At 32.8% G+C, this 12,875-nt stretch overlaps 1 protein-coding gene across 1 annotated transcript in view; it reads left to right on the top strand.

Annotated features, from left to right (window-relative positions):
- The window catches only part of CCDC171 (coiled-coil domain containing 171), a 256,342-nt gene that overhangs the window by 205,020 nt on the left and 38,447 nt on the right, over positions 1–12,875 (top strand). Inside the window, exon 26 of the mRNA XM_025051395.1 lies at positions 6,981–7,133. Within this exon, the coding sequence (XP_024907163.1) occupies positions 6,981–7,133 (153 nt within the window). The remainder of the gene's footprint in view (positions 1–6,980; positions 7,134–12,875) is intronic.

The following is a 12,875-nucleotide window of genomic DNA, read 5'->3' as shown; positions in this document are numbered from 1 at the left end:
TGTGTTGTTCTAAGTCATTACATTTTTGGTAATCTGTTATTCAGCAGTATAGATTTTGGTATCTTAGAGTGAGGCGATGCTTCTGTGCTTGTGTAGATGAGGTTTCTGATTATTGGAGCTTACTTACATCTAGGCGTGAGATAAAGAAGTGGGACATGCATGCTATCAGGCACAGAGGGTTGGTAGATTGTCTTCTGGATGTGGAGGCTCCTGAGGCCATACTCTGCTTTTCTGGTTCCAGGGTTCTTACTGTTTCATCTCGGCACAAACCCAGCTACTGCCACTCTCAGCACCAGTAGGGGAAGAACCAACTAGCTCAGGGTGCTTCTGGTGTACTTCACGGATTAGTTACCAAGTGATGCAGAGGAGTGTTCTCCAAACTTGTTGATTGTTCACTCTTATTTTTGATCCAGCATCCCTCAATATATGTATATTTTATACTTATATACATGTGTCATTGTTAAACAAGCTCTATAACATAAAACATAGAAAAGTAGGAAGTTTTAAAAGATATAATTTTAAAAGATTTTAAAGAGAAAGATTAAAAAGTTAATATAAAAACTAAGGAGACAGTAATAAGATGAGTGATTGTCAAGGGTTAGGGTGAGGGAGGGACGAATAGGTGGAGCACAGAGGATTTTTAGGCCAGTGGAACTATTCTGTAAGATACTATAACAGTAGATACACGTCATTATATATTTGTCAAAATCCATAGAATGTACAACATTAAGAGTCAACCTTGATACAATCTCTGGATTTGGGGTGATGATTTGTCAATGTAGGTTCATCAGTTGTTACAAATGTACCACTCTGGTCCAGGATGTTGATAGAGGGGGAGGCTTTGAGTGTGTAGGGCTAGGGAGTATATGGGAACTTCCTGTACTCAATTTTTCTGTGAACCTAAATTTGCTCTAAAAAAAGGCCCTTTAAAAGATCTAACATCTGTTTATATGTAGGAGGCTTTTGCTGTGGCTGAAAGAGTAGATAGAGGGGGAGGCTTTGAGTGTGTAGGGCTAGGGAGTATATGGGAACTTCCTGTACTTTTTGCTCAATTTTTCTGTGAACCTAAATTTGCTCTAAAAAAAGGCCCTTTAAAAGATCTAAATATAATATAAAATTTATATATAGAATTCTCTGATTTATTTTTCATTTTAACTCACTTTGGATACTGAATACATCTCAGTGGGTATGTCAGATAATAGATGCTTCCTTTTTTTATAAAGTAAGAAATAAAATTTTTATTCTTTGGTATGGGCTGACACTGGTGTCTTCACTTGGTCCATTTTTTTTAGACATTAACATTTCCTATAAGGTATGTTAAGGGAAAGATGGAAGGATTTCACAATGCAGACTGAGAGTAGCATCCTTACTCACTTATTTACTTTCTTTGTATTTCAGCATGAACTGTTATGTGCTCTGTATGGTTTAATTTTAATTTATGGATTATTTTTTTTTACATAGTGTAATCTTTACAATAGTTTACAACTAAATATGAAGTAGTTTTTAAAATCTATATGAGGTTTGCTGTTTTTCTTGTGACAGAGTGTTATAAAGTACTCTTGAACCTGAGTATCAATTATGCAGTTTTCTTTAACAAAAAGAAAAGAATTCCAAATCTGTAGACCTTTTCTTTGATGGTAAGTGGCTATCAAAAGCATTCTATCTAGAAAATATTTTTAAAACCCTCCCCAAACAAAACAAACTCTGCCACATCAAGGTAAATTGACATTTGTAGAAAAAAACCTAATTGCTTTATTAAAGGAGTTTTATGGAGAAAGCATTGTGAAAATAGTTTGGAAATATTTCCAGAATTATAAACATTTTTTTTTCCTAAAAAAGATCTAAACCTGTAAAAATTCATATATGTACGCATAAAAAGTTTCAAAGCATAATTTCTTAACTAATAGTGTTTTTGAATAATAGTTTCAGACCTTTGTTAAAATATAAAATATACTTAACATAAAATGTATTTTTTAAAATATATAAAAACATGGCATATATTAGTTTAAAGAGTGACTGATTGGTTCAGAGAGGTTGAATATTTTCTAACCAAAATTCTGATGAAAATTTTTATATAACTTATAGGATTAAAACACAGATGTCGATTTAATAAATACGACCAATGGTACAGTTCTGCCATTTGCATCTTACCTATGCAACCATGTGTTGTGTGGGTGTTGAGGGCGAGGATTCAGAATTAGATGTACAAATAACTACATCAAAAAAGTCATACGAAAATATTTTTTAGAATTATAAAACACTCAATCACATTTTTTTCATTAAAAATCATTAATGATAACTTTGAGTGTAAAAGGTTGTAGGACTATTGGTAAAGCATGGTTAAGCCCCTCTCACTTCTTGTGCTTAGCTTCAAGCCCACATGTAGCTGGCTCCACCTTTGTAGAAGTCGTCTCTTGCTTGTGTTTTGGATAGAATTTCTTTAAAATTTTCTAATTCCTTCTATATTCTAGTGCTTCTTGATTCCTCAGAATTCTTGTCAGCTGATAGCATTCTTATCAGCTTATCTTATGCATGTATACATGTACACACACATGCGCATGCACACATATTCAGTGAGGCAGAGCAAGGTGGTGGATGGCAGTCTGCCATCTCCATACAGTCTTTCCTGCATAACTTTATACTGGAATGTCGTAATGAAACATGCATTTGTGGACAGTACCAGAAACCAAACATCCAGACTGAGGAGTCCATTTCCAGTACTTAGACTGATTTCGATTTGGGGACACAGTTGCTATTTGGAGACTTCTTGTAACAAGCTCTTTAACTCTCATTCTCTGTCATATCCCTACATTTATAAAATATTGGAATGAAAGTAAATCTACTAAGTGAGCAACCTTACTAGAGTAACACTTTGATAATGAAGAAAATAATTTTCCTTTAATTCCAGGTGTCAGTGAATTAAAGGAAGACTTTGAAAGACTTTCTTAAGAACAATATTACAAACAGTAACTATTTTATTATCAATGGGAAGTTTTATTGTTAGGAAGTAAATATCCATTAGCCTCCAAATTTTTTTTACATTAAAAGGATTTAAATATATATTCAATTTATATAGAATGTCTTATATTTAAAATATTTATGTCTAATTATATCCCTAAGAAACAATGAATGTTTCTTTTATGAGGTAATATAGTAATTTTCTAATTTGATATTATAGCTAATATTTACCTGAGTGTTTACTATGTGCCATATAGTTAAGGGTTTTTCATGTATTGCTTATTTAATACCCACAACATCTTTAAGGTAGGAATCATTATCTCATTTTATGGGGATTTATTCTATTTCACATATCTAGTGTTTCTGATATATCTATTTTACATGGTATACTTTATATAGAATATAGAAAGGAAGTATATCTAAAATTATATAATTTAAAGTGAAATGTCAGAGGCTTTTGCTTTTCAATTATGCACTCAAAAGTGTAAATAAAAGATTTGCTATTATGGCATCTAGGCCTTTTGATATTTTCTGCTAATTTCTCCTTCTCCTAACAATAGGTCCCCAAGGATCCCATTTTCTCTGAAGTCTATTTTGGAAGTCAGTCTAAACTACCTTATAATATGTATATAAACGAATAATATAAATAATGTTCTAGCCCTCAGGTGACAGTTACCTATTTGTATCTCAGGTTTCTTTATATTTTATTATAACACTTTTCCTTAAAATAGATAGGATGTGGAATTTTATGTTTGGATTCTCTCATCATGTTATGTTGATTATAAACACTATAGATTATCTCCAAAACAAAAGGCTATTCTTGTCCAGAAACTGTCTTTTGTTTTATTTCTCATGTAATTAGGTAAGCCCCACTGAAATACATATCTCATTCCATGGTATAGTCAAAATCCCTAGGGCCGAAGCTGACATAGGATAAGTTTTCAAACACTGGACATGCTGTACACAATATCATGCTGTTCTATCATTGTTTCCTAATGTGAAAAGATATGATGTTTTAATACGGGAGGGAGCTGTATTGTGAAGGGTTAGACTTTAGGAGATTGACGTAGAGGTCATTAACTTACTCCCTCCTCCTCTTGCCTCCTCAGTTGATTCAGACTGTCATTTCCATTTCTTCTACAACTTGGCACCTTTCTTATAGAGTAAAAGAGTTGGTTTTCACTGGCATCATTTATCACATGGTTTGAATCACTTTTTAATACTGGAATTTAAAATTCTTTATTTCACAGAAGATCTGTGACTTCTTTGAATAACTTTGCAATTCATAGACACTCTTCTATACCTTTCCGTTCTGAAGGAGGTTTTCATTTTAGAAGAGTGTATATTAGTGTCATGAAACATGCATTTTGTATTTATCACTGTTCTTTAATGCTCATAAAAAGTCATATTCAGTAAGTGTTATACAAAACTGCTTTTGTCTCTCAAATAAAATACTGCTTTAAAGATTTTAAATGCTCAAGATTCTAAATCCTAATCAAAAAGTAGATTATAACTTTTTTAGTGTTACAAAGAAGTAATATGTGGTTTCTCTTAATATACTGCACTGAATATTAGAATTTAGTTATTAAAAGAAGATGGAGGAAGGAGTCAAAATAATTATGACTTTGTTCCATTCACCACATAGATATTCAGATGTATGTATTTTTTAAAAAAAGATTTTTTAAAGAAATATTATTTATTTCTTTTAGAATATCATGTATGTGAAAATCTTTATGAATTGTTTCTCCAAATTTAGGAAATGGGATAACTTTTTAAGTGTTGAACTTTTTTATCCTTAAAATGAGAGACCAATTCTATCGTGACTTACAGTGTAATAATAATCCATGAGCCTATTACTGAAAGAAAAGTAGTTCCTTTTTTTTAATTCAATAAGCATTTATGCATATTTTCACGGCTTTTATACATTTTAGGTCCTCAAACAACAAGAACATATATATACAAACCACCTATCACAGATTATCTCATTAAGATCTTAGTAGAGAATTTTAAAAAAGAACAATAATAATACTACAATGAAATTGAGTAAATACCATTTTTAGAGAACTTTCCTATATTAGAATTAGGGGAATAGCTTTGTATTAGATTTTTAATGATCTGAACCATACAACGATTTGGAAGTAGGCAAGAAAATGTCTTTTCCCATTTTATGGAGAGAGGATATGGAGGCTCAGAGATGACTTGGCATTGCCAAGTCATAATGCTAAGGTAAGTGGCAGGGTAAGGACAAAAAAATAGGACTTGTGGTTCCTGATCCATTATTTCAGTAGAGAATATGAATTAATATATAAATGGAAAGAAACTTGATGTAGGAAGAAACAGATATGATTTTATAGTTTCTGATTTTTATATGCTTTTGAAAGAGAGAAATATTTTGTGTTCATATTAAGCTATAAGCTTACTTTGAAATGGCTTAAAGTAAAATAGGTTAGGACATGTGAGATATTCCCAAACATGAAATCATCCCATACTTATTTAGTGTTGGGTGATAGAATTCACTTTTGTGTACTCTTGTCTTTTTATGCCTACAGCTATACTTTTGCTTCTTTTATCAACTTGAACAAAATACAGTTGATACTTTATTAGAGTGTTAAGATTAGGTTTCCCCAGATATCTTCATTTTTTCCTGTAAAGTATTTTACGCTAACGTATGGCTTTAACTTGTGGATTTTCATCTTTTTCACTTTTTCATTTATTCAAACAAGTGCTCACTATGGGCCACTCTCATCCCTGAAGATACAGAGGTGATTAGGCACAGTATCTGGCCCAAGGTGCCCCTCTTATAGTAAAGTTAAATATGTAAACTAATGGATTTCTGCCAAAGCAATACACGTAATAATAGAAGCAAGATAAGGGATCCACAGAGAACCAGAGTACACAGTAATACCGCCTTCGGGCTCAAAAAAGGCTTCTTGAAAGAGGTGGTGTCTGAGCTGGATTTTTGAGGGCAAATAGGAATTTATTTGGCAAAAAGGTGTGAATTTTCTTACTTTTAACTACAAGTACTAATCTGCTTCTGTTTCTCATATGTTATGTTGATACTCTTTGTTCACCAAATTATTTCATATGTGTTCAGAATTGCTCAAATATCTAGTCTCTTAAAGCTTTCCTAAATTAGACTTTTCAGATTAAATATAATTTGGAAGTTCTTCGATTGTTTACCATTGTACTAAATTGTAACTGTAGTTGAAACTTTTTTCTTGTGTATAACATAACATTATATTTGAATGTGTGAGAAGTGTTTGATTTCATTTTGCTATGATTGAAGTATTTTGAAAGAACTTTATAAAAAAGGTGTAACAGTATACTTGGATTTAAAATTCACCTTTTAGAAGAAAATCTATAAAATATGAACAGTCTGTAATATGGAGGTTTAATAATCCTGAAAATATTATACTATTTAGGCGAGAGAAAAGTTTACCAGCACTTGCTTGTGTTACTTATTTTATTATATATAGTATAATGCAAGGACATTTCTCTGTTATATGAATGAATGTGATTATGCTTTTCTTACAGTATAGAAATCATATTATTTACTTTTTAAAAATCACAGGATTATTTCAGCTCCTTTTGTTTAAAAAACATTTTTTAAGGTGGATTGAAAATTTTACTAACAGCTCATTTTGAAATATTTTTCTTATATATCCATCTGTTGTGTACCTTAAGATTGAAATTTAGGTCAAATCAGAACTAGAATTTAACTTTACAAAGAAAATAAGTGTGCCATCTTTAAAAACTGCATTCTAAATTTTAAGTACAATAGATCAAAGTACATCTTATTTAAATAAATAGTCTGGAAAAGAAGTCTCAATTATTTTCCCCCAAACTTTCTTAAAATAGTCACTGTTCTCAATATAAGATATGAGGTTTAGCTTTATTATTTTAAAGGAAGATGAAAAGTTGTTTATTTAAAAATTTTAATGATTTTGCTTTCAAATTGTGGAAATTCTCCTTTGGGAACAGCTTTATTTGAATTGCATGTGACATTATTCTTATTTCTTTAGGCAATGATTAAAAGTTTCATGGATGTCTACCAGCTTGCAAGCACTAGAATTGCTACTTTAGAGAAGGAAATGACATCTCATCGAAGTCACATTGCAACCTTGAAATCAGAACTTCACACAGCTTGTTTACGTGAAAATGAAAGTTTACAATCAGTAAGTCCTACAATATTTGTTTCTTCTTTGGATCCAGGGTCACATTTACATTTATGTATTTATTGCTCTTAAGATAACTTGCCAGTACATACAATTTGAGGTAAATGATCAATCAAGCAATATAAAATTATTAGTGTGGAGAAAATTTCGAAAGAAAGAAAGCAATTAATTTTCTACTGTATCACGTATAAAGATATGCATATTGTTATCAATGCTGAAACACTACATCAAGATCCCTTTGTGTTTGGCAGTGCAGCTGACAGTTGGGTTTGTCAGTATGCTTAGTTAAAGCTTGCAACTGTCTGAAGATTCAGTGTGTCCCATTAAGACAGAATATTATTAATTATGCGTATAACCAAAATGGTAATTAGAACATGTGATTATTCTCTGTAGAAAGCTAGACTTATCTATAATACATGCCTAGCTAAAATTCATGTTGTGATTCATCTATATGATTAAAATTCAGTTTCAGCAGTCATTTCATTTCTTAAAATTTTAGCCCATGATGAAATTTGGGCTCATTTAAGTCTAAACAAAATTTTCTGCATTTGAAATATGTATTCAGGGAGTATCAAAAAACGAATATATTTGTGACATAAGAGAATAAAATAAACCTTTAAATTTTTTCTCAAAAGGCAGATATATCAACAGCGATACTCAGAGGGTTACCAATAATTGGAATGTCATTTTTGCTTTTTTGGTTTAATTACAATATATCAGGGTAACCTGTAAGGAACAGTATCATTTTGCCATTCAGCTATTGACCCATTTCAAATGATATGTTCAACAAAAAAAGAGTTAGCATTAAAGCAAATAGATGTACAGCTATGTTTTGCTTCTTCAACTCCTTCAGGTCTTAGCTCAAGTGTCAGCATTCCAATGAAGCCTTAATAACCATGGTATTTAAAATTGCAACCATTAATCCCTTCTTCCCTCCAAAGTCTCACTCTTGCCGTGGAGTGCCTATTTCGCTCCCACCTTCCTTGATTTTTTTTCACGGTAGCACTTATCATCAATTGATATGTGGTGTATTTTATTTGCTTATTGTCTGTTTGCTCCCAACTCTCAGTACAAACTTAGTTTCATAAAGACAAGCAATTTTGGGTGTTTTCTTCACTGCCGTGAAGGTGTGCCGAGAATAGTGTGGCATATAATAGGTATTCAATAAATGTTTACTGAATGAAAAATATGGGTAATTTATCCAATAAATGTACAAACCAGCTGATATTTGGGACCTGAGATGTGAGTTCAGTTTTTAAAATATAAATTTCTTAATGAGAGAGTAGTAAATTTGACCTCCACCAAGAGAAATGAAAATAAAGAGGAAACTTAAAAATTTTTGGATAAGTATTTGGAAGTTATTCTAGCCTTTCTTTGAAACATACTCACATTTCTTCCTGCTAACTCTTTGATCCCACTGGTTAGTATTATATTATATTGTTTAGGTTGTGTCAGCTTGTCGTTACCACTAAAACCTTTTCAGGGTTAATAATGCTTGAGCTAATAATATTTGAAGCTTAGATGGGAGTTATCCAGGGGTAGAAGAGAGTAGTTTTTCAGATCAGGAAGAGGGGAGTAGGGGCATCTACAAAGGCTCTGTAATGAAAGAAGAAATTGAGAAAGACCAGTGTGGCTGGAATAAAGAGGACGACAGGCAAGAGTGTCTGAAATAAGGATGGTCTGGAAAGAAGGACAGAGGTTAGACTTTGTTGTCTTTGTTTTAAGTCATCGTAAAACTTTAAAGAAGGAGTGACATGCTCAGATTTGCCTTTTTTAAAAGAGATCACTTTGGCTGTGACGTGAAGAAACAGTTGGATGGGAAGAACAAGAGCAAGTATGTCAGATAATTCCTGCAATTTTTGCTTTGGAACTAGATCAATCGTCTCATTTACTGAGAGAGAAACAATGGAACAGGAGGAAATATTGTGAGTTTAGTTTTGAGTATGTTGAGTTTGAGATATCTTTGAGACATCAAACTGGGGATGTCAAAAAGACTGCTTGATATAGAATTTAAGCAAGATGCAACGGTGGATATAAGAATTTGAAGTCATTTTCATATAGATGGGACTCGAAGCTGTAAGCAAGAATGAAATGATGTAGGGACAGTTTATAAGGCAAGAAGAGTAAAAGGCCTAAGAATGAAGCTTGAAAAACTCCAACATATAATGCTTGAGTAGAAGAGGTTAGGTTGCAAAGGACGCTATGAAGGAACAGGCAAAGAGGTAAGAGGAAAACCAAGAAAATATGATGCCATGAGAATATAGTTCAAGAAGGGTGACATGACAGTATTGTCATATGGCGCTGAAGATCAAGTGAAAAGAGGATTGAAAGTGGCCTTTGGGTTTCATACATGGACGCCCTTGTTAACTTGGCAAAGGCTCTTTTAATAAGAGGTAGATATGTAAGTGGAAATTGAGCCTCCTGTCCCTCCAGAAAAACGGAATTTAACCAAATACCACTTTTGCACTCTAGCTTTCTTTTGACTAGTGTTCGCATGACTTATTTTTTTGCATTCATTTCTTTTAACCTATATTTTAAACTTACGATGGATCTCTTGTAGGAAGGTATAGTTTTGTTTTTGTTTTGTCTATTCATTTGACAATCTCTGGCTCTTAATTGAGTGATTAGACCATTTACATTTAATATAATTATTGACATTTTTGGATTTTTGTCTATAATTTTATTTGTTCTGTGGGGATGAAGATGATGAGACATGATCTCTGCCGTTGTAGTCACATAAGCAAGTCATAAAAATAGGCATGTTTAAAGTCTATGGGAGCATAGTTGAGAGAGGAGTTCATTCTGCATAACACTGTCAAAAGAAAGTACTGAGAAGATGAAGTGTTTGGGAGTTTTTGAAAAATGTATAGCAATTTGACACTTTATTAAGAGGCAGAGCAATCAAAACATGTTTTATTTTATTTTGAGGAATAGGCCTAAGGATAGTACATATGTTTAGTGAATTAAATTATATAATGAGGGTTTTTTGTTTTTTTTTTTTGTATAATAGAAACTGTATTATTACCCTAGTTCCATTTCTTCTCTCAGTTAAAGACATCTAACTCACTCAAACAGCCTGTATCCACCGGATCCCAGCACTGCTTGCAACAGTCACTCCAAATCCCATTTTCCTATATTCCCAACCCATTCTTGTACTAACAAGTCCCTATTTTTTATTCTGTAATCTGATTTGATTCTGCTCCTGACTCTTGCTCTCGATGTTCTGGTTTAGTCTCTCTAGTATTTGTTATAGTGGCAATTTTCAAAACTCTTTTAATGGGCCCTCAGATGAACTAAGCTCTCTCCTCCAATACCCACCCCATTTACCGTTGCCTCCTAACCCTCATATAATGCTTAGAGCGAGGCAGGCCTGGGCGTGCTTTCTAGCACTGTTACTTATGATTCATACAACACTCTAAGCATCAGTGCTTATAGTTGGAATGTGTGGTTGAAATTGACTGCATTGTAGGGTTGTTATGAGGACTAAACAAAGACACAGTGTCTGCCCTATTAGTAGGAACTCCATAAACATTAGTTCTCTTCCCTACATTTTTTTTATGTATTTCCTACAACTAAGCTAAGCATATAGCTTTAAGAAATATATGTGACTATGAGGAAATCTTTTTATGAATAGGCAAAAGAGCTGAAACAACCCTTAAATCAGTGCTTTTAGCAAGTACTAAATACAGTATCAATGTTAGTTGTTATTATCACTTATTGAATGAACTGAGGACACTCAGTATATGCTATGCTCATTACTGTCTTTTCCAGCCATTTCACTGGATAAGAATAAAAAATATTCATTGTTAATCAAAAAATTAATACATCATAATGTTGTAATGCATAGAAAGAGATAGATCATATTGTAGACATGAATAGTCATCTTTGAAAACTTTATCCCTCTTTAGGTGACATTTTCATTTTTTGTTCAGTAACATAATAATAATGCTAGAGTTTAAGAGTTCTCATCAATTGTATACGTGCCAGTACTTTAACATTTTCAGTATGTTGGTCTTTGACCCATTAACTTAGGGCTGCTCTAGAGCTTTTATTTTGAGTAATAGTAACCAGGAAGGGCTTTGAGTAAAGAGTTTTTGAGTCCCACGCAGCCCAGTAGAGAACAGTCCTGCAGTCAGAACCAATTACTTGTGGGTGTTTGGATTCCAGCACATCCACAGCTGTGGAGAAACATATGATATTTCAATCTGTGAAACACAGAATGCCAAACCCAAATACTTTGCTGTGAGTTATGATCTTGCAAGCTGCGGTATTGATTTGCCTCATTTCCACTGTATGTTTAAGCGATATGTTTTTAATTCTATTGTACTTTATTTATGAGAAAGTAATAAATTACAAATCAGAGGAGAATTTCAGTTAGTATCTTTGCAAGGGAGAGCTATCTTTGCATCATTGTTCAGATTTTGTCAGATTTGGTAGTTGTCAAGTGGTATTGTTAATAAAGGTGAAAGTGTTAGATATTTTGGATTGGTTTAGATAAAAATAAAAAATAAGATTCCTCTTTCTCTTAAGATCTCAAATAATATTTTGTCATTTATTTTTATTACATTTTCTTGAGAGAAGAAAGATTGCTAGTATTAGTGTTGTGTGGATAAAGAAACTGAGAATTTCAGTAACTTATTTTAGGTAACTTGCTTTTATAAACTTTCAAATACTTTATTTCAGTTGATTCTTGATGTTTATTATTGAGGTTTTTAGCTCTTCAAGAAAAATATTTCTTTTAAATGAGTGGTAAGCCATGACTTAATTTGTTGAGAGAGGCTGTACAGTGAAGTTCAGTGGCATACAGTACAGATTATCAAGTATCGCTCCTAGGTTTTTAATTAGAACTCAATTAGATTAAAACCCAAGGCCTCCGATTCCTTGTCAGGTGCTTTCCTCTGAGATTGCAATGTGTATTAAGACAAATGTCTATCATCGTGGCACTTCAAGTGTAGTGATAATACAATTATTATACGAATAATTAAAATAATGATGTTCAAGTGGAATCTCAGAGTGCCGTGAAAGCCTGTAACTGAGGGACTTAACTTAGGCTCAGGGTGGCCTACTTGAAAAATTGAACTTTAGTTGAGAAAATGAAGATTAAATAGAAATTGACAAGGGAAAGCATGGAATGCTCAAGGAATGGAAAGATGTCTGTATGACTGGAGCAGAATGAATTAGGTGGAGAACTGTGGGAGAATTGACCAGAGGAGGAAGGGGCCAGATCCGTATACCTTACAAGCCATGGTTCGTTCTCAGCTTTCTGAGAAACTCTCTAAGTGAGATGTTTCTGACAACTGATTTTTTTTTTCTATTTATTCTCAAAATTCATTGACTTCAAATGCCATAACAACATCTGTTTTACTCTTTTGCTAAATATTGCTTACTTAGATGCTCATTAAATTCTCCCATATTTTTATCATGAGCTCCAGCTCTGGCCTTTGGACACTAACAGAGTTAAATAAGGGAAATATAAAATATCGAAAGATGGGACAGCTCACTCAACATGCAAATATTTTCCTTGATCTTTGACATATATTTCCAAACTTTTAAAAGTTTCTTGTAGTCCAGAAACTCAAGCTTTTTTTACACAATAAACGGGCCTGAATGTAATAATGTATATTCCTTCAGCCTATTAATACCTCTTCTCTAGCTTTTCAGTTTTTGTATGATGTAGTTTAAGAGGAGCCACTTTCTCAATGAATGATAGCTGGATAGTGACTGTAGGACCAATATTATAAA

Source organism: Pteropus alecto, unplaced genomic scaffold (genome assembly GCF_000325575.1).
Source record: "Pteropus alecto unplaced genomic scaffold, ASM32557v1 scaffold95, whole genome shotgun sequence".
Classification (NCBI taxonomy): domain Eukaryota; kingdom Metazoa; phylum Chordata; class Mammalia; order Chiroptera; family Pteropodidae; genus Pteropus; species Pteropus alecto.
This window is presented reverse-complemented; position numbering and strand designations above follow the sequence as displayed.